This window comes from Anarhichas minor, unplaced genomic scaffold (assembly GCF_050575085.1).
Source record: "Anarhichas minor isolate MPS153535 unplaced genomic scaffold, ASM5057508v1 ptg000052l, whole genome shotgun sequence".
NCBI classification, from domain to species: Eukaryota; Metazoa; Chordata; class Actinopteri; order Perciformes; family Anarhichadidae; genus Anarhichas; species Anarhichas minor.
In genome coordinates this window covers 3,545,650-3,568,260 of record NW_027466498.1, presented here as the reverse complement: position 1 = coordinate 3,568,260, position 22,611 = coordinate 3,545,650, and the positions used below count along the sequence as shown (strand labels likewise).

The window sequence follows — 22,611 nt, the reverse complement described above, 5'->3', positions numbered from 1 at the left end:
TGAGATGAACAGACTGAAAACTTTATCTTATTCGATAAAACATGTTGACACAGTTTTCCTTTGGGGACATAATTTGAAGTTGAAAAAAAGCAATAAATCGCAATATAGGCCTATGTTATCGCAATACTCAGAATATCGCAGTATCGTGATAATATCGTATCGTGACCCAAGTATCGTGATAATATCGTATCGCGGGACCTCTGGTGATTCCCACCCATAATATGTGTGTGTGTGTATATATATATATATATATATATATATATATATATATATATATATATATATATATATATATATATATATATATACACACACACACAGTTGTGTGAAAGTGTTTGCCCCCTTCCTGATTTCTTATTTTTTTGCATGTTTGTCACACTTAAATGTTTCAGATCATCAAACAAATTTAAATATTAGACAAAGATAACACAAGTAAACACAAAATGCAGTTTTTAAATGAAGGTTTTTATTATTAAGAAAAAAAAAAAATCCAAACCTACATGGCCCTGTGTGAAAAAGTGATTGCCCCCCCTGTTAAAACCTCTTTAGCCCGAGCGAAGCCCAATTGGGCTTCCAGTACCGGTACCTAGGTTCCGAATGGACTTTTCATCAAATAATATGAAAAATGGCCCAGACATGTAAAATACCGAAAAAAAAAAAATCATCATGCCGGTCTTTTTACGCAATTATACACAGTATACACAAACTAATTCAATACACTAGAAGATTTATCACAATATCAGGATTTTTCTGCAAAAAATCCGCCAACTATGCAGCAGAAATTCATCTTTCATCACAAAGCCGGCAGCGAAAATGGCCGAAGGAGACATGAAATCGCACGAGGGCTCGATGCGGCGTCGACCCAGCGTGTCCAAATAGACCTCCGGCAAAGCATTCAAAGGTCACAGGACAAACCCCAAGAAACCGCACACTGCTCTCGAGAAATAAAATTGAAAATCTACATACCTTTTGGCGATTTTCGTCCAGAAAAAAACAGTTAATCCATTGAAAGCTGCTGCAGCGCTGTAGTGCATTTCCTGCTCTGTCTGCCTGCATTGAAATGAACGTGCTGTGACCTGGCATGCGAAAATGGCCCGCATTCTTCGCCTGGAGCAACCTATTTTTCGCATGGGGGTCGAGCCCACCTTATCAAGATTTTTACTGACTAATGTCCCTCAGCATTCCAAATAACACCCCTGACGGCTTTCAATGGACTATTCCGGACCCAACGACGTGTCATATACCTAAATCGGCCAATCACAGGCCTTACAAATCTCACATACACACTGAGTCAGAGCAGGTTTTTTTCATGAATGACACATATGACATCTGGAAATAACTGAACATGGCTGAAAATTATTGCAAACTGCTTTATTATGATGTATTGAACACTCTTAGTGATAAAGCAAGTGAATATATAGTTAATATGTAGTTATATAGTATATAAAATGAGTATACAGCAATGCAACAGCTGGTTCCGAAAATCAAAATTTTGATTTTTATGACCATGTATGCTGGCCTGCTTCACTCAATCGAAGTAAAATATGTTGTGGGGACATGTAACACGTGTTGTTCTATGACTTTTGTGTGGTTTTAGGCCAAGTTAGGCATTATTTAAAAAAAAAAAGTTCAATAAAAGTGCTTTTTTTCAGGCGAAACTTGAACTTTTTTCAATTTCAGCTGTGCCATAAGTGTATCAGTTATTAACCAGTAACATATACACAATATTTCCACAATTTAACACATCTCACAAGTGTTACCAGTATTCTAGCATAAAAATTATTAAAATAGACCTTGTAGTTAGAGCTTGGACTCTCTATGGGTATGTGTATGCAATTTCTGAGCAGAGGGCTAAAAATAGGGCTAGGGCTTAAGAGGTTTTTAAAACATAAATTAACTGTGGTTTATCACATCTTTGGAAAGCTGAGTTCAATTTCTCTAGCCACACCCAGGCCTGATTACTGCCACACCTGTTCTCAATCAAGAAATCACTTAAATAGGACCTACCTGACAAAGTGAGGTAGACCAAAAGATCCTCAAAAGCTAGACATCATGCTGCGATCCAAAGAAATTCAGGAACAAATGAGAAACAAAGTAATTGAGATCTATCAGTCTGGAAAAGGTTACAAAGCCATTTCTAAAGCTTTGGGACTCCAGCGAACCACAATGAGAGCCATTATCCACAAATGGCGAAAACATGGAACAGTGGTGAACCTTCCCAGGAAGCTGGCCGACCAAAATTACCCCATGAGCGCAGCGACGACTCATCCAAGAGGTCACAAAAGACCCCAGAACAACATCCAAAGAACTGCAGGCCTCACTTGCCTCAATTAAGGTCAGTGTTCATAACGCCACCATAAGAAAGAGACTGGGCAAAAATGGCCTGCATGGCAGAGTTCCAAGACGAAAACCACTGCTGAGCAAAAAGAACATAAAGGCTCGTCTCAGTTTTGCCAGAAAACATCTTGATGATCCCCAAGACTTTTGGGAAAATACTCTGTGGACTGACGAGACAAAAGTTTAACTTTTTGGAAGGTGTATGTCCCATTACATCTGGCGTAAAAGTAACACGGCATTTCAGAAAAGGAACATCATACCAACAGTAAAATATGGTGGTGGTAGTGTGATGGTCTGGGGCTGTTTTGCTGCTTCAGGACCTGGAAGACTTGCTGTGGTAAATGGAACCATGAATTCTGCTGTCTACCAAAAAATCCTGAAGGAGAATGTCCGGCCTTCTGTTCGTGACCTCAAGCTGAAGCGCACTTGGGTTCTGCAGCAGGACAATGATCCAAAACACACCAGCAAGTCCACCTCTGAATGGCTTAAGAAAAACAAAATGAAGACTTTGGAGTGGCCTAGTCAAAGTCCCGACCTGAATCCGATTGAGATACTGTGGCATGACCTTAAAAAGGCGGTTCATGCTCGAAAACCCTCCAATGTGGCTGAATTACAACAATTCTGCAAAGATGAGTGGGCCAAAATTCCTCTACAGCGCTGTAAAAGACTCATTGCCAGTTATCGCAAACGCTTGATTGCAGTTGTTGCTGCTAAGGGTGGCCCAACCAGTTATTAGGTTTAGGGGGCAATCACTTTTTCACACAGGGCCATGTAGGTTTGGATTTTTTTCCCCCCTTAATAATAAAAACCTTCATTTAAAAACTGCATTTTGTGTTTACTTGTGTTATCTTTGTCTAATATTTAAATTTGTTTGATGATCTGAAACATTCAAGTGTGACAAACATGCAAAAAAATAAGAAATCAGGAAGGGGGCAAACACTTTTTCACACAACTGTATATGTGGTGGGCCGTCAGGGCCTGCAAGGCCTTCTCTGCTGGCCTAAACAGAATCACAAAGTTATAGCTATTTTATAATTTAATAATGTTTCTTAAATACACACTACATGTATTATAATTTATAAAAATATTTTTCCCATTATCTTATTTTCTCATTGCACAGCTACTGTCTTCCTCAGTTGCTCTGCTTCCAGTGCAGCTTGTTTTAAGTAGAGCTTTTATCCAATCAGATTTCACCTCTGTGTCTCTAGGTAAGAAGAGAGGCCCGAGGCCTGCAGACTCACAAGTGCATCCATGTGCAGTTTAAGTGAATGGGAACGATATTGTTGATTGTCATAGTGTTCAACCAATCAGATCTTTAGTTTGAGATGTTGGGCGTATTCTTTGACGTGCCAGAGCCTGCTAGCTGGCCTAAGTACGTCAGCATTACGTGTAGCTCAATTTTCAGGTGCAGCTCTGCAGTGAGGTGCAGAGTGTGCTGTGATTGGTCAGTGGGCGAGCACGTGACTATCTTGAAACAAAATTTAACAGCAGAGGCTTAGTCGGTGTAGTAAGAGTTCAAATTGAAAGCTATGGAAGAAATTATAACATTTTTTGCATGTTGCTTGGTGTAGATTCTTTATTTTTTTACCTAGCTTTGTTTTTTTAACACTCAATGGCTGAAGGAGGAGAAACGGATTGAGTTGGGATTTAACTGTGGGATTAAACTCTTTGTCAACAGAGAAAGGAGGATGGAGTTTGTCTTTAAGTGAACAGCATTTGGTAAGTCAACTGTGTTTGTTTTTTTACATCTAATATCTGAATGGCCCTTGAGTGTGTAGCAGAATGCGTGTTGCTGCTGCTGTTTTCCCATTAAGCTAGTTAGCGTAGACTCCCAGAACACTTGTGGAGCTCCAGCTGTTTTTTGTTGTGGTTTTTTTGTTCCGGTTCAAAGGTCACGCAGCCCGTTGTCTCCTACATGAGCGCAGAAAACATTCTATTTCCTACAATTTAAGCTTCTGCATTTTCCAAATGCACTAGTATTATTCAAACGTATTGTTCGGTTCGTAAGCCTCGTATCGAACGGTTTTATATGAGTACGTGTAGTTACACCCCTAGAAACGAATAATAACCGTAGCTGTGGCGCCATCATGAGGTTATAAGGTGGTATTTCAGCTGCAGGACAGCAGTGAAGGCCTAGGTATAATATGCACAGCCCGCCACTGAAACAACCCTCTTAACCCAGTGAGCCACGGTCGCCCCCAAAGATTATAGAGGACAATCTTAAGTATCAAGCACGACCTTTTAGTATTAAAGAGTATAGTAATACTTTCTGTAATCTACTGATTTTTAGGCCTGTTAATATGGGCGGAAATCATTTTGTTTTCGTCTGAAAACCCCGGGTTTAAACGGAAACATATTAATGTGGATGTGGAACACACTAAATAAAAAATACTATCACTCACCGTTGCACGTGCAGCGCGAGGTCCGGTGGAAGCGTGGTGAAACAAAGCTGACCCGTGGTGTACTGTACGTAGCCAGGCCGTGCGAGTCCAGGATGATGCTCTGTTCACACTGCGCCCCGCGACACTCCAGTCCAGAGCAGTTCTTATCTAGGATAGCCGACACTCTGAGGACCTCCTCTAGCTGCCGGCGTGATGCGCTCAGTTTCTGGGTGAGGTAAGCCGCCTTGTAGTACCCGCCCGCTGCTGTTTCCACAGCAATGAGCATGTCCAGTTGTTGCGTTCCGCCGACTGGCTGCAGACTGAGCAGGTGCAGCGTGTCCCACTGCTGCGATGCAGCGGCCTGCCGCAGAACCTTCAACACGCTCTTCAGGTGCAGCCCCACAAAGTCTTGTGGTGCCACGCTCTCAAAGCGCACAGTAACCGCCTCACGCAGCATCTCCGGTGTTGCCTGCTCCACGTGCACGCTCACAGGCACGGGTACGGCGAAGCGTCCATCACTAACGCTGGCGTTGAGGGAGTACCTGCCTGCGTCCAACCCGCCCAGGGCGATGATCTTACCATCACGAGGACTGATCTTAAAGAGACTACGCTGGGCTGGGGGGGCGTGGCCAAACGTCAGCACGTCATAGGGGTCAGCGTCGGTGGCATGCAGCTGGCCAATCACACCACCTGGAAACTCGTCCTCCATAGTGACGATATGAACCTCCAGTGGAAAGGCCACGGGCCGGTGAAGGCTCTCCTCAATCACCCTGACTGTTAGCATGGAGGAGGAGGACAGACGAGGCTTCCCCGAGTCTGTGACCTGGGAGGAGGAGGAGGAGGAACAGGGAGAGAAAAGCTGATTATTAGAAAAGATGGAGAAGATGCATTAAAAAGAAAATGGGGATAAGGAAATAAAAGATGACAGGATAAATGACTTACTTCAATGGTCAGGAAGTTCATTAAGACTGCATTCACACTAAACGCCAGTAAAAACACTGGGAAACACAAAGAGGGGATTCTATACAAAACAGACAGATTGTGGAAGATATCCACTTGATCTGTACTCAGACTGCTGAAACCTCACATTAGCATTTTTATACGGTACAATGCGGGTAATTATGTCGTCCCTAAGGAGATATTGTTTCACTGTCAATTCCACTCAAATCTGAAAGAGTATTGCCACAAAAAAGAATACAAAAGTTTCCATTATTCCAAAGTTTGACATTATGTAAATGTTACACACTGAATGATGACGATGTGCATTCAGTTTTCCAGATGATTGTATTATACTGTGAATACAACAAGACAGTCTCAGATGAATATCTGCTTCTGCGATCTCGACTGTCCTATCTGGTCTAGCTCGCTTATTTTAGACAAGAATTACAGTGCCAGTCAAACAAAACCCGCTACTGCCACCTATTGGCAAAAATGAGTATCGCCCTGCAGCTACTTTAGGTGAAAGTAGGTGAGTTTAAAAGTCACACAAAGCGTTTTAAAGGATAATAACCAGAAGATAATAGTGAGGGGGGGCAAGGTGATGAGACAAACTAATACAATAACAATTGTGCAAATAATTGTACCCATTCAAATGTCCAGGGTGCCACATAAAGAATCGGGAGAGCTTCCATTTGTCCACAATGAACAAGCCATGATAGTTCTTGCTAATTGGTCATTGTGAACAGCTTATTTAAACTTCTAATTATTTATTTTACAGCATTCACGGATTCACTATTCTTGAAACTGAAGTGATGCTAGAGAAGAGACGCAGTTTGCTCTACCTGGATCATAATAGCATATTCAGTTGCCAGGTCCCTCCTGAACACTTGATTGGCCACCAGCGTTCCATCTTTCTCCAGCACAAACTCTCCGCCTTTATTTCCTGACACGATGCGGAAGTCAAAGGGCTCGCCATTGTGTGAGGAGTCCTGATCGTTGACAGACAACTGCAGGATGCTGGTGCCGATTGGCTTGTTTTCCTGGGGGAGGGACACGCCATTAGAAAGACCTAACTGTTGGGGATACATTATGCATGGTCACAATATGATGTATCAAACTAAATGGTCATTTCATTTTTAGAACCTTGTTGAATTCTTAGCTCCTGGGCATATCATTGAGTCATTGGTATTGCCACCTGTCAGTCCCTCCAAGAAATCATGTTGGCAAGACAAATGGTCATGCAAATTAGTTGACTTCAATCAATTGTGCTCTGTTCTTGTAGTTTCCACTTGCACTTTCCTTGCACTTTGTGTTCCTTTCCCTCCACTACAGCTCAGCACACAAACCCTGTCCAGGGAATTTTGTCACTTTGGATGATGTCACCTTGATTTATCTAACTCAGACTCAGACGATTGAAGCATCACATTGGTTCCAAATCAACGTTGGCATACATTCTTTTCACAGAATGAGGGCTGTGGAATTTGAGTCCGAATTTGAGTCCGATATTTGTGTGATTATGATGGCCTATGTTCAGGGCCATGATTTGTGTGCTGCCACTGCAGTTGGGATTGTTTTTACCAAACAAAAAGAGCCACCAATGACTAGTGTCCATCTTGTCTTTATGTTTCAGTAAATATCATGTTAATCATGAGGTCTACCTGTATGACAGTAGTGAGGTTGGCCGGGGAGAACGTGGGCGGGTTGTCATTGATGTCAGAGATGTCTATGTTGACCATCACAGTGGAGGACATGGGTGGGATTCCACTGTCCAGAGCTCTGATGGCCAACGAGTAGCTGGGAACCTAGAAGGACAGACACAATGGAAGATATATAGAAGAGTAACACAAAATATAAAGGATGTCCCCCATGGGCTTCTGAAGGCAAATTTGAAAGCCTGGATTTCAGTTATCATGGCAGTTAGTTGAGCCAGAAAATACAGAGTTCTGAACTGGGGTTGGACGCACCGATAGCAACCACACAGTATATCCTCATGTGTGTGGAAAATGAGGCCGTAGAGGATCACATAAAAAATGCTGGACAACAACAGGATGATGATTTTACTATTCTTATAGACTTCCCTTGTGGTGAAAATGCACACTTTGTCCTGAGGGTGGAAGTAAAGGACAGGAAAATCTAACACTATTAATGTGCTCATGACATTGCCATACAGTCTTCCTTTTAGATTCATCTTGTGAATAAATGGGCTGATGTCTTTCTGTGACTGAGAATCCTCAACCACGGGCCTGCTGTAGCCAGAAGCCCAGGCTCCCTTTCACGTTCTGTCCGCACTGGAATTTACAAATGGTCAAAGTTCCTTTTACGGGACGATTCCAGTTCATTAGAGCTCAGCCTTATTGTTATCTTTATCATTTGAAATACACTCTAGGCTATAAGCCAATAGCTCTGAGATCTGGTGACACTGTCTATTTATCCATATAAGCTGAACCAGTTCTTCTGGAGGTCAAACTGAAAGTGACACACCTGCAATGTCACTAATAATCCCTCATTGCACAGGGAATCAGTGTGTACATATCCTAGGTGGAAGTGTGTACACTGTGATGATGTTTACCGTTGGTGGTTTGTCTAACCTGGAGATTGTTTCTAACCAGTCTGATCTTCTGACTGCAGAAAGACTTGTTTTATGATGTTGCTATTTTACCAAATCTTAGCAAATATAACTTGGAGAGTACGGTGTTGCATTGGATAGAAATGATGGAAAATAACTAGGACATATATGAGCTATATCATTATATATTAAAAGACGACACATGTCAATGTTGTGTTCACAGTTTGTTCCCAAAACGACGACTGTTGTTGCATTTATATACAGATATATACAGATATATATACAGACAGATTGCCAATGTTCCAGTGGTAATTTGTGATCATATTTAATCTCCGACGCTTAATCAAGTCGTCTGTCTACCATCACTTGGATACGTATTAAGAAAACAGCACTGAGATGAAGATAAAAGGCTTCTTGATAGGTTTGTGCTCCTCCCAAACTGATTCGACAATGTTTAAGTTCACACACTCTCAGTCTGCTCTAAACCCGCTGCAGGATATTTCTCCATATTGCTTTATAATAAAAAGCTAATGAAGCATGCTGAGGAGAAATGCCAAGGCAGCAAGAAAACATTATTCTGCTGCCTGAGACATATGAAGAAATAAATGTCAGTAGTAAACAACTCTGACCTGCTTAGCAGAGAGAGGGGGAGAAAATAGAAGAAGGAAAAAACACACCCATGCACATAGTAGTATTAACACACAGACATCAGCTCTGCACACAGTGACACAGAGAGAGAGAGAGCTGCTGCTCTCTGTGTGATAACCCCACACACACACTTCATCAGCCAAATGCTTTGATCCTACACACGCCCCTGCTCTCTCTGAGCACGTTCAGACAGCTCATCCACTGCACTCGTGAATACTTTATGATGGGCATATGAACACTTCTGAAGTTTTCAAGCACTGCGGAGGAGGAGACGAGGAAGAAAAGAGCTCAGAGGAGGAGGGGAGGCAGGCAGGGCTGCTCATGCCTTCCATCTTTATTCCTGCTGCATATTAAAGAGCTCATACTTAGAGCTGCTTTGTGCATGTGCTTCCTGTTCAAGTGTGATTAGTTGCCATCTGGTCAGGGATCAATTTTACAGCGTGAGCTCATCAGCTGCCAGCAGGCTCCTTCTTTACATCAAAGATGAGCAACCATGAGAGCTCACACCTAAGTAGCTCCTCTTATACACTGGCTGTTCATGGTCAGCTGATATAAACAGTCATCACATCATATCATCTGTTGCATAAAACACAAAGTAAGAAGCTAGATTCTCAGTATTCTCAGTATGTAGGTTATAACAGCTGAAATCCTGCATGAATAACGTGACCATTCGTCCTGGACTGCTGCCATTATTTCTAGATAACCTTAGTGTTGGCTGCTTATGGTTCCAGTTTAAGGTTGATATAATATCAAATTAAAAATATACATGTTCACTGAGCTACAAGATTGACAAATCTTGTATCATTTATTTGAATCTCTTGTCCCTTTTTTTGCATTAGCAAGGGGTACTGTGCAAAACATTCATGTAGAAGCTCTCCGTTGCTTCCACCTGTTCAAATTGCAGCTGTTGCCGGTTGCAGATTATATCATCTGTTACTAATAAACGTTAAGGCTGGAAGAAAACGAAGCTCTGCTTTGCTTTAGCTTGTTGCAGACACATGTACATTAGATGTTTTAAAATGAATAATCAACATAAATATCATGATATGCAATCAAGTGTTTTTACAGTTACACTTTTTTCAACTGCCAACGCACTGAAATGACACATAAAGCACAATTATTGAGACTGACCCTCAAATTAAAACCTCAGTCTCCAAAACTCTGAACTCATTTCCTGCTTTGTACCAAAAAGCAATTAAACATGTCACTTTCTCAACACAGGTCTCTACATCAGACGCAGGCATTTAGTGACTTGTTCGTCTTTCAAAGCAGTGCCATTCAAAATGCAACACCCATGGACCAACTGTCCAAAACAGGTGTCACCTGACCAAACACCTGACAGTTGGTCCATGGGTGTTGCATTTTGAATGGCACTGCTTTGAAAGACAAACAAGTCACTAAATTCCTGTGTCTGATGTAGAGAACTGTGTTGAGAAAGTGACATGTCAGTGTCAGTCTCAATTATTGTGCTGTATGTGTCATTTTAGTGTGTGAGCAATTGCAAATGTCTTTAACCAAGATTCCAGTGTGTTGCACTCATGGAACATAAGCTATAGCTGTTATTTTAGTTTAACATACATATTGCACTATATTTAACGCTAACAGTTGATCTCATGCTGACCTAACTATAGGTTACAAAGCTGTACTTTACTGCTACAATCAAGTGCGACTGTGATGCTATTTCTAGAGGTTAGAAGTGTGTGTATTTGTGTGTGTGTCCTCACTGTCTCACGGTCCAGTGGCTTGTTGACCTTGATGACCCCACGGAGGGGGTCAATGAAGAACTGGCTGTCTCGGTCTCCACTGACAACGGAGTAGAGAATGGCTCCATTCAGCTGACTATCAACGTCCTCTGCTACCAGCTGAAAACATACAAACATACACACACACACACACACACACACACACACACACACACACTTGCAGGCTGAGTGACTGTTTCACTGTCCTATACTGACACAAATGCTTTTAAAAAGCAAACTGGATGAAATATTTTTCATCCATATATTACAGATTCCTCATAAGCTGTATAGATACGAGCCTTCTCTGCCAGCACACAGCTATATATGGGCACGACACTGGAGTCCCTTATAAAGTCCGTTATGAAGCTCAGGTGATATTGGTTGGACTTGATCCAAACTTTACCAACCCAAACACACAGCTCTGAGGTGACTGGAATAGTTGTGAAGGGTAGAACAGACTAACAGAGTACAGTATGAGGCTGAACAGACATCAGCAGCACTTTACAGTGATGCTCGGGGACTAATAATCCAAGCTGCTGCTATGCTTCGTTGGTTTATTAATATAGAGGACCCTTCTGGAAACAACAGGCCTGGGTTTGCGCTGCATTTTGATGATTTCTATTACAATTCATGGCCAAATACATTTCACAGATATTACAGTATGTTGCAGTGCCTATTTATGCTGCTTTGTAGCATTAATTATGTATGTTTTAACCCATTTTCTGAAAATACCATTTTCTTTCCATCACTGCTGGCCATTTTCAATTTTCCATTTTCCAAAGCATGCTGTACTTTTCCTTCGCTACCTGTCAGGCAGCCATCAGAGTTAATTCATGTGAGAAGATTATAAAAATAAAAAAATTAGAGGAAGTTAAAACATGTTTAGGAAATGCATTTTTCGGCAATGCTACATTATCGTTGTGCAGTAAAGTAAAATGGGCTGCACGGTGTGTCGCTTCAAAGCAAGAGGGGCTGGGGTTCAATTCCCAGACTAGACGGGCCTTCTGTGTGGAGTTTGCATGTTCTCCCCGTGTCAGCGTGGGTTCTCTCCGGGTTCTCCGGACAATTGATGACTCTAAATTGCCCGTAGGTGTGAATGTGAGTGTGAATGGTTGTCTGTCTCTGTGTGTCAGCCCTGTGATAGTCTGGCAACCGGTCCAGGTGAACCCTGCCTTCAGAGCCGCATGTCGGCAGTAGTAGAATTACAAAATGCAGAATTTAACTCCACAACAACTGCTAGTATAGACAACAAGATCAGCAACGCTTGTAATCAGTTATCCATGTTGAATTAAAAACTGGTAGTCGATCAATAATCAAGGCTGTTGTTTGTGGTCTTCCACAAAAAGGGTGATAGGGGCGTGACGAATCAGGGAAGGACATGTCGTGACTGCTAAGAACCAATCAAGTAGCCAATGCGGATGTCTAAGTGTACTTCTCAAGTCTCTTAATTGCATCCCCGTTTCCCTCACTTGCGTCCTTTCCTTGCGTCTTAGTCCCTCCCACCAGGGATGCATGGAGGAAACCATGCGAGGAGAGAGGAACGAGGAGATATGTTTTAGGAGACATGAGACGTCCCTTCCTCATTTGCGTCACGTGAAGCGACGTCTGTTTCTGATGACGGTGCCGATGATCACAGCTGATCAGCTGTCAGTCGGCTTTAACAGCTGGAGAGACTTTTGATAAGTTTGTGTGTGTTCACATGATCACTGTACTTAATAACAGTAACTAATAATACTAATAACTAATAAAGATACACAGTGATCACCACTGTAGAGGTGTTTCTCTCTGTAGTCTGTTAACAAACTGTGTCCTGTGTTCTGTTTATAAGCACAGGATCCATTTCTACCGGCGGAATGCGATCGTCTTATTTATGAATTATTTGCGTCTGTACGTTTTGAAATTGTGACTGTGGCATCATTATTAAATAACCCAGAATATGATTATTGTTTCTCTTAAATGATAAAACTCATCAAACACTCAGGAATGATGTAAAAAGTGTTTCGTCTCTCCAGCTCTCTCTGACTTTAATTGTATTCATAATAAAAGTTATTGAGGGAAATATCAGATCATGAAAACACAAATCTTTCTAATAAATGTAGAAAGTTGTTTGTGGTCCTTTTGTTGTTCAGAGTACAATGAACATTTATTTAAACCAGACGGTGAATCAGAAACCTAATCAAACATAAACTAGAGTTTAATCTGTGATCCGTCTTCACTCTGGTATGAAACTCCAGTCAGTCAGTCCGATCGGCTGCAGCGTCCAATCACATAACTGATGAACAATGAGGGTGCGTGGAAGTCCTGGAAGTCTGTTCTCGTGGTTCCTCGCTCATGGCTCCTCCGAGGTCCATCCTCCATCCTCGCTCCTCAGAGCTACATTAGAGCTTTGGGATGGCCGTCAATATGGCGGCGCAGAAACAACTTCCGGTTCAAGCGAGGAGCGAGGTAACGACAATTAAGAGACTTGAGAAGTACCCTAAGTCATCGTTCCCAAACTGATGCATTTACGCCCGTCCACATTAACAGGTAACCCCGGAGTTTTCAAATTTATCGGGAGCGTTTTTAAACTGATCTGTTTTTGGTGCTCTAATACTCCGGCCTAGTGTGGAGGCTCAGTGTAACGTAGCAAAAGATATGCATTTTAAAATGGAAACGTAGTTGTGTGGACATGGCCTCAGGCATCCTCACATATATGCAGGCAAAACGTGACTCTGACTGGAACCTACCTGGACTACAGACTCTCCAGTGGTAGCATCCTCTGACACCACTGCAGCGTAGAGGTCACGGCTGAACATGGGTGCGTTGTCATTGACATCTGTCAGGTTTATGTTGACTGTCGTAATTGCACTCAATGGTGGCGTGCCGCCATCACAAGCCTCCACTGTTAGAAAGTAGTCCCTGCAGGTCTCATAGTCCAGGGGCTGGGCAACTAAAATGGCACCTGAACAAGGTGAGGAGAGAGAGGGAACAAAAATATGCATTTGAGTAAAGACAGAATTTATATCAAAATAGAATCTAAGAAAAGAAACATTTCTAAAGGTTGCAGTGTTCATATGTGCGACAATATGGAATGTGTTATAATGAACATCAAGTGTGAATAAAATGAGGGATGACAAGTGTAGAGCGGTGGTTAGCACACTCACCGGTCAGTGGGTGGATGTGGAACTTCCCATGCTCATTTCCTGATCGGATACTGTAAGTGATCTCAGCATTGGTCCCGATGTCCTTGCTGGCAGCATAAATTCTCAGGACCTCGGTGCCCACTCCCACATCCTCCGGCACTGTAGCAAGCTGATCACGGCGCTCAAACACAGGTGGGTTGTCATTGATGTCCAGCACAGTGATAGTGACATTGACCGATGAGGAGAGGGGCAAGGGTGAACCCTGGTCAGACGCATGGACTGTTATCTGATAAGCCGGCTGGACCTCGCGGTCGAGAATGCGTTCCAGGACCACGATGCCTGAGGACTTATCGATAGAGAAGGAGCCTCCTGCAGAGTCGGCCAGGGAGTAGACCACCATACGGCCTGGACCTGCTGTAAAGCCAGAAAAAGAGTGTCAGGTAGGTTTAAAGAGGTTTAAAGGCCTCAGAGTGCCTGAAACTGAATATTTGTTGGATCTTCTAACTGTGTCTTCCAATGACTGCTGCTTCTGACAAATGTTGTATATTATAACTCTATAGTGATTGGCCAGGTGGAGGTGTGAAAGTAGGCAGGGTTTGGCTCTTCTCTCTTAAGCCCTGTCTACACATTTACAGATTTTTTTTTTTTAAAGAAATATTTTCTTCTCCGTTTTAAAATAAAATTCTGTCCACACAACCTTGAGTTTACAAAATATCTCCGTCCAGACTAGAACGCAAAGAATGACTCCAAACGCTCGCCGGGCCAGTAGGTGGCAATAAAAGCTTTGTCAACGGTTAACTCAATTAACAGAGAAGAAGATTCCTGAGCATGCCCAGTGAGCTTATTCACCTTTGACGTTGTAAACAAATAGTAAACAATAGTAAAGCAGTAGCTTATTATCATTATTTGATTTGTACAAATGTTATTTACAGTGCTATGGCGAAACTACATCTCAGTGGCTGTTTGGCCATAAAGTGGTGCAGTGATATAAAGTTCAAATGTAAAGTAGTCATTAGACCAAGCAGTGCCAACAACACATAAACATTCCAGTGGTCGAGCGTCTCTGTTATCGTTTCTGGCGCATGCTCATTACACAAAGCAACAATGGGCATGCGCGAATTAGGGAGATGCCGTCGTTTCCCAAACGCTCCGTTTTACATGTCCACACACATACAAAGACGAAGACATTTTCTAAATATCCGTTTTAGTGACCTAAAAAATATCTGTTTCGATAACTATCTGTATATGTGTAGACAGGGCATACACCTCTTCTAAGAACTACTTCTGTCACTTTTCATGTGATAAACCAAGAATACACAATAAATGTTTTCAAAGAGAGCAAGGGTGCTCCGGGGTCCCCATCTGTACATTTAATTGAGTCAAGACTTTAAAGACACAGACAAACAATACATTATTATTTATATACACCTTTTTCTGTTCTCTCTGTACTTGGGCTCTCTTCTCTCTACTCTCTTTGTGTCTGCCTCTGCTTCCATTTTAACCCTAAAACATAGCATATTTTCATATTTGAAGCACAACTTGCAGCAGTGGTACCACCAGTAGTAGTAGCCGTAATAGTAGTAGTAGTGTCACCTTCATCAGGGTCTATGGCCTGAATGCGGGTGAGCAGGGCTTTGGTGGCGGTGTCTTCATAGACACTGGCAGTGTACTGTGACAGGGTGAAGATGGGTGGGTTGTCATTCACATCAGTTACTGCCAGTTGCACCTCAGCACGGCACCATCGTCCACCACCATCAGTTGCCTGGGCAACGAGCCAGTAGTAGGGTGTCATCTCATGATCAAGACTCATAGATGACTTGACCTCACCTGGACAGGTTAAAAACAACTTGTGAAACATTAAGAGATGGAGCCATACAGTGCCATGAGAGAGTCACAAATGGATGCTTACACAAATGTAAGCATCCAAAGGAATAACTGTGCGTTTAACTGCGTAAGCTGTGATAAGCTGGTGGCCTGGCTCCATTTCACTGCTGCAAGCTCTCTAAAAACTAATGCTCCAAGAGAAGCCATTCTGCATGCTTACCAGTGTCCGGGTCAATGCTGAAGTCCTGGGATCCAGGACCATGTAAGGAGTACTGGATCCAGGCACTGACGCCTACATCAGCATCTGTAGCTCCAATCCTCAGCAGCACACTGTTTACTGGGAGGTCCTCTGAAATGGAGGCAGTGTACACAGCCTGCAGACACACATGTACACACACAGCAAAGAAACAAAGAATACAGTTACACTGTGAAAAGTTGGTGCAGCTTCTACAATGGCTACATTTACAGTGAGCTAAGTCAAATAAAGGACAAGGCATCTCAAACAACAAATAAATAAAAAAGAACAACATGCGGTTCTATTCCTCACATGGTCACAGATGGGGCTGTTGTCATTGGTGTCTATCACTGTCACCTCCACCGTTGCCTGGGAAACAAAGAGTCCATCGCTAGCGGTGACATTGATGACGTAGAGGTTGCGTTCCTCCCTGTCCAGTGGCCACTTTACATACATCTTCCATTCACCCTGAACCAGACCGAGCGCAAACACACCACGATAGTTCCCACCTGGACAACACACAAGCAGACAGAGAGACAGGCACAGTGAGATCCAGGATCAGTGGAAAAGGTTTCAGACATGTAGGCATACATGGACTTTATGACCAGTTTCTCCACAAATTGCTGATCACTGTTCATTCTTTTTTTCAAGTGAGGTCTTAAGTCATCACATTCAGATTGTAGTCTGACTCAAGTCCTGGTCCGTGACTCCAGCTCACACCTCTGTTGTATTGTATGGTGTTAGTCTTATTCCATCCACACCTTTAAGTAAACTAGGGCAAACAGCTTCACACACAATCATATGATTAATGCCCACACATTTACAATAAAGACAATTTCTTGAACCACCGCACCCAAGGAAGTAACAGTTTGATAAAAAATCTGCTTGTGGCTGCTTTAAGTGGACGGCACAGGGAAATGAATGTTGCAGCAGTGGATAAAGGTTGGACCATAACACTGCGGATTTATCACCGTACTGGCCGGCTGCTGACCCATATATCTGGAATGTCAAGTTGAAGAGGCACAATACTCCACATAAACATGGTCTACAGTGTCTACAGGGTGACTATCACTGCAATGTGAGGAAAAGGAAGTTTTAGTAAATAAATCACAATAACAGGGACAATGACAAAGGAACATCAACTCAGTCAAATTCAAAACTAGTTTGAAAATTTTAAATTTTACTAATAAAGAATTAGTCATCTGCTTGTCAAGTGGAGAGAGAGTGCATCTTAATTTTCGGGTTAGAGATCTTTAAAGGTTTAATAAAACTAGGAGTATAGGATGTATGGAGGCCGAGGAGGCTCAATGTTTCAATTACGGGACCCAGACAGTACCTGGGTAAGGAGAGATGGGAGAGGTATGCACATGATTGAATAAGAGGAAATAAACAGAGGGAAGAGAGGGTCGAAGGTTAAGGTGTGGCCCTCCTCACAAACCTAAGTTAACTAGTTAACTTCTTGTCACTAGCAAGGACCCCACCACAAAAGATAGATATTAAAGGTTTAATGAAATGAACAGCGTCGCATATTGAAGATAGATGAATGGATGTGAGGAAGGGGATGAACGTGGTGGGAGGAGGTCGTCTATCTGTGACAGATGAATGAAGGTAAACCAACTGAAATCTCAAATCAAACTCCTCTCAATATTTCATCAGCGCTGTCTGAGGAGAGGGCTCGACCACCGACACTCGTGGTCAGCTCGGCACAGTGGTTGTAGAAATCCAAGACATCAAATATCATTAAAGAATTGCAGATCAGAACGTCAATACTTTTCAATAACAGCTTCTAATAATGTGCTTATGTAACTAAGTATGAGTTTTGTTTTTATATAGTTTATGCTTAAAATCACAGTAGTTAACATGACTTTATTTACTCATTTATGGTTTATTCAATAGGGATAGATACAGTCTACTGTATACAGACAACCTGAAAACAGCTATCTGATTAGCGTGCACTATGGTGACTGTCACACTCTGCCTTCTCCAGTCACCTCACCTGGCACATATTCACCACCTGCACATATGGATTGTGTAAATTACAAATGTGTGGAAATAAAGACAGCGACAGCTCCATATCCTCATTATGAGTCCTGATCATTAAGCTGGCCAAGTTCACCTTAACAAAACTTCTATAAATAAATAAATTGTGTCATCTACTTCCATTTTTTAATGATAACCAGGGTTGGGGATCCACTGATTGTCGAACATTTTTGAAACAGCCATGATTTCTATAAACATATACACACTGTGGTGACACTCATGTAATGCTGCATTATGGATGCACTGTCACTGCTAGAGGACTAAGTAAGTAAAGAAATTAAGGGGGAACGAGTGTTCAGGGACCACCTCAACCACAAACACCTCCATTTATGTGTCCGGAAAAATCTTTTTGTTGGTCATGAACAGATATTGTGGAAAGCAAGAACTATAAAAACATTGGCACTGGATGATAAAAAAAACTTAATTGGACAAAATCCAGGGTTTTGCAGAAATCCAGTGTCAATGTCTGCTGATACAGTTGCAGTGCAATAACAAATATTTACAGTGGTACTCACTAGTGATGTGGTAGCTGACTTGACGGTTAACGGCAGAGCTGTCATCATCTCTGGTGTTCAGCACAGCCACCACCTCGCCTGGCGGGTCACTCTCCTGAACTGAACCAAAGTAGCTTTGCTCCAGGAACCTGGGGGGGTTGTCATTGATGTCTGACACTGCTACGGTCACAGTGGTGGTACCGGAAAGAGATAGGGTCTCCCCAAGGTCTGAGGCTACTACCGTGAATATGTAAGATGGGTTGGTCTCATGGTCCAAGTCCTTGCGTGTGGAGATCCAGCCTGTGTTGCTGTCAATGCTAAAGGTGTCAACCAATGTATCTAAATCCCCATCTGACTGGATTAATGTCCCAAGACTGTATGTTACCTGGCCATTGGCCCCTGAGTCTGGGTCTAGTGCTTGGACTTTAATGATTCTGGTTCCAATTGACATTCCTTCCATAACTGTGGCCTCATAGGAGTTTGCCTCAAACGCTGGTTTGTTGTCATTTAGATCCAACACTTTGACTTCAACATTAACAGAAGTCACAGAATCCAGCTTAGCCTGTTGTACAGTGGCAGTGAGTTTCAAATGGTATTCTTTTATCACCTCATGGTCCAAAAGCTTATCAAGCTTGATCACACCTGTATCCTTATCCACCACAAACACCACATTTTCGTTGTTTTCTCCGGTCTCTCCGTTAACCAGGGCAAAAGTAGCAGAAAGCGAGGTATATCCAGGAGAAGTGTTGAGGCGCACAGTCCCTATGCCTGAACCTATGGGGGTGTCCTCTGGCATGCTAAATAAGTATTGATGTTGGCTGAAGGAAGGAATGAAGGCATCTGGAGAAAGTACATGGATGTAGACAGACACTAGAGAGTGCCGGACTGGATTTCCTCCATCCACAGCCTTTACAAAAAAAGATAATACAGAGTTCCTCAAGTGGCTGAAGCTGCCTTTAGTCACCATCCAACCGTTGTCTGGGTCTATCTCCAAAATGTCCACCACAGGGACATGAGCCTCACTGTAAAGTGAATATGTCACTTTGGCGTTAGTGCCATCATCAGGATCATAAGCCTGAATCTGTGTCACCAAAAAACCTTTAGCCACATCAGATTTGACTGAAGCTCTGTACTCTGTGGCACGGAAGCAAGGGACATTATCATTATCATCTGACAGAGTAACTTGTACTGTACAGTAAGAGACCCGTCCACCTGGGTCCTGGGCTGCCACTGTCAGAACAATGTCCTTATTGTCTGGGTCCTCACGATCAAGCTTTTCTACAGTGGTGATCTGTCCATTTGCATCAATGCTGAATTGGTCCTTGCCCACATCATTAACAAAGGAATAAATGATGTGACCCAACACTCCAGGGTCTGCATCTGTTGCCTTTACCTGAAATTAAAAAACGTTTTATAATACAGACACAAAAATGTATAGTTACGTACTATATTATCAATGTGCGAAATTATGCAAACACAAAAACATATTTGAATGAATTTCAATAGCACTTACTTGTATAACTTTGGTTCCCACAGCAGCATTCTCTTTTAACTCTGCCTCATACATATTCTGTCCAAACACTGGACTATACAGGTTGGCCCACAGCACCTTAACGTGAACCTGTGCAGTGCTGGTGAACACCCCATCAGACACTGAAACATTGAGGCTGAAGACAGGCTCCATTCTTTGCTTATGGTGGCTGGACAATGTGATGATTCCTGTACTTTTGTCCATCACAAAGTTCATTCTTTCATTTCCTGACAAAATGCTGTATTCCAACTTTTCAAAATCGGAGCTATCAGCATCTGAGGCATGGACACAGGTAACAAAGTGACCCTTTGGTGCTAACTCATTCACATAGGCCTCATACAGTAGCTGATTGAAAATGGGTGGATTGTCATTCATGTCATTCACTACAACTATGACTGATACTTCACTACTCAATGGTGGGAAGCCGTTATCGGTGGCCCTGACAATGAAGTCATACTTTTGGATAACTTCATGGTCTAGCATACGTGCTGTCAGGATTAATCCACTGCTACTATCAATGTGAAAGTAGTCTGTGCTGTTATGCACATCTGAGAATATCTGGTAATGGACAACATTGTTCTTCTCTGAGTCTTTGTCAGTCGCAATGACTTGAAGTGCTGGAGTTCCAATCATGGCTGTTTCAGACAAAACTACCCTGTAGGACATTTTCTGGAATATAGGTGGGTTATCATTTACATCCTGGACAACCACATCTACATCAACCTCAGCACGGGCACCAGTCAGATAGTCTGTGGCTCTGATGGTCAGGTGGTAAGATGCTGTGGCTTCATAGTCCAAAGAGTGGATGACACTTATAACTCCAGTATCAAAACCAATGTCAAACTGAAGAGATTGGTCTCCATCAACTATAGTATAGATCATGTTTTGACCTTCAGGACTAGTGGCATTGATGCCGATAATTGGTGTGTGCACAGCCACATCCTCATTCACAGAAACAGAATAAAATGATTTGTCAAAGACAGGCATGGCTTTGTTGACTACTGTGATGGGGAACTCTATAGTAGTTGAGAGAGGTGGATAACCACCATCTCTGGCATGGATCACCATCTGGTATTCCATATTGGACAAGTCTGACTCAAAAGCCCTCTTGAGGCTGAGACCACCTGTCTGCTGGTTAATCTCAAAGTGACCATGGTCATCCTTGAGATAGTAAGAAACCTCTCCATTAACCCCTTGGTCACCATCTACTGCCATGACCCTGAAAATGGGTGATCCTGGCTCAGCTTCTACTTGAACAGCTGCATAATAAGGAAGTCCAACAAACACAGGGGCGTTATCATTTATGTCCTCAACGTGGACTCGAACCATAACTCTGGCCACGTGCAGATGGTCGTGCTCCCTTCTTGCCTCAACAACCAGTTCGTAGAACTCACGCTCCTCACGGTCAAAGGGTATACCTGTGGTTTGAATTACACCAGAAGTTGGACGAATTCTGAAGCTCGTGCCAGCATTCAACAAGGTGTACTTCAATGGTTCATTGAGATGGTTTCCCACGGCATTGACCACAGCTACTTTGGTGATATTTGATACATTCTCTTGAATGGATGAAGAGTAAAGGTTATGAGTAAAGCTGAGACCAGAGTCCAGAGCCTCTCGAACAAGAATGGTCACCAGAGCTGTGCTGGAAAATTTCCCATCTGAAACTTTGACACTGAAGCGGAAACGTTCTTTGGAGAAGTTGTTGTGTTTGACTGTAATAACTCCACTGGAAGGTTTGATGGCAAAGTGCTGCAGTACTCCATCAGTCAGAGAGTAGGTGAGCTCTGTAGGGACATCTTTGTCCGGGTCTATGGCTGAAACCTGCAAAGCTTCTACTCCCATATAGGTGGGGAGTAGCAGAACTGTTTCATAGGCATTCTGGGTGAAGCGAGGCGGTGAATCATTTGTGTCAATCACTTGTATTGTGACCTCTGTTGGACTGTCTGCAGTCAACTGTGGCTTGCCATTGTCTCTCACATGAACGTGGAAGTGGAACGTGGCAAATGTCTCATGGTCTAGATTAGCAATGGTTCTGATGGAGCCAGTACCTGAGTCCACTGTGAAGAATATCTTTGCAGTGTCCTCAACAATCTGGTAGACTAACAGAGCATTTTGGTTGCGGTCCACATCAGTGGCCTTGATTACGAGAGGTGAGTCATCTGAGTTCAAGACCACGCTGTTGACTGGTGCTGCCTCGCTGATGCTGCCATGATAGCGAAGTTGCTGGAAAACTGGTGGGTTATCATTCTCATCCACTACCTGAATTAACAGAGTAGCATTAGAAGCCATGCCAGCCATGTTGGTAGCCTGGACTATCAAGGTGTAAGATGCTGTAGTCTCATAGTCTAAACGCTTTTGGGTAGAAATGACTCCACTGTACTGATTTAACTGAAAAACATGATCTGTGTTGCCCTGCTTGATATCATAAGTAAGGGTGGACTGGCTGACTGCACTGACTGTGGTAACGGAGGTCCCCATCACGGCCTTCTCTGTGATTTCAGCCTGGTATTCAGGCTGAGGGAACTTTGGGCCGGCATTGTCAGAGAGGGTGACAGCAATGCGCACTATAGTGGTGGTGGACAGGGGAGGGGAGCCATTGTCAGTGACTCTCACAGTGAGAACATAATGGCCTATGCTGGACAAGTCCAGGTCACAAGCAACAGTGATGATACCCAAAACTGGTTCAATATGGAATGCATTTCCAGTGTTTCCTGTTGGAAGATCAAATACAATTTAAACAATGTGGTAGTTC

The 22,611-nt window shown here is 42.8% G+C and overlaps 1 protein-coding gene across 2 annotated transcripts in view; it reads right to left on the bottom strand.

Annotated features, from left to right (window-relative positions):
* The window catches only part of LOC142931500 (protocadherin Fat 3-like), a 122,032-nt gene that overhangs the window by 16,699 nt on the left and 82,722 nt on the right, over nt 1-22,611 (bottom strand). For both annotated transcript variants that reach the window (XM_076075448.1, XM_076075449.1), the window contains exons 10-20: nt 19,842-22,570; nt 18,350-19,721; nt 16,107-16,303; nt 15,780-15,933; nt 15,329-15,562; nt 13,757-14,149; nt 13,340-13,554; nt 10,596-10,733; nt 7,316-7,459; nt 6,500-6,697; nt 4,740-5,541 (exon numbers count right to left, since the gene is read on the bottom strand). In XM_076075448.1, the coding sequence (XP_075931563.1) occupies nt 4,740-5,541; nt 6,500-6,697; nt 7,316-7,459; nt 10,596-10,733; nt 13,340-13,554; nt 13,757-14,149; nt 15,329-15,562; nt 15,780-15,933; nt 16,107-16,303; nt 18,350-19,721; nt 19,842-22,570 (6,576 nt within the window). The remainder of the gene's footprint in view (nt 1-4,739; nt 5,542-6,499; nt 6,698-7,315; nt 7,460-10,595; nt 10,734-13,339; nt 13,555-13,756; nt 14,150-15,328; nt 15,563-15,779; nt 15,934-16,106; nt 16,304-18,349; nt 19,722-19,841; nt 22,571-22,611) is intronic.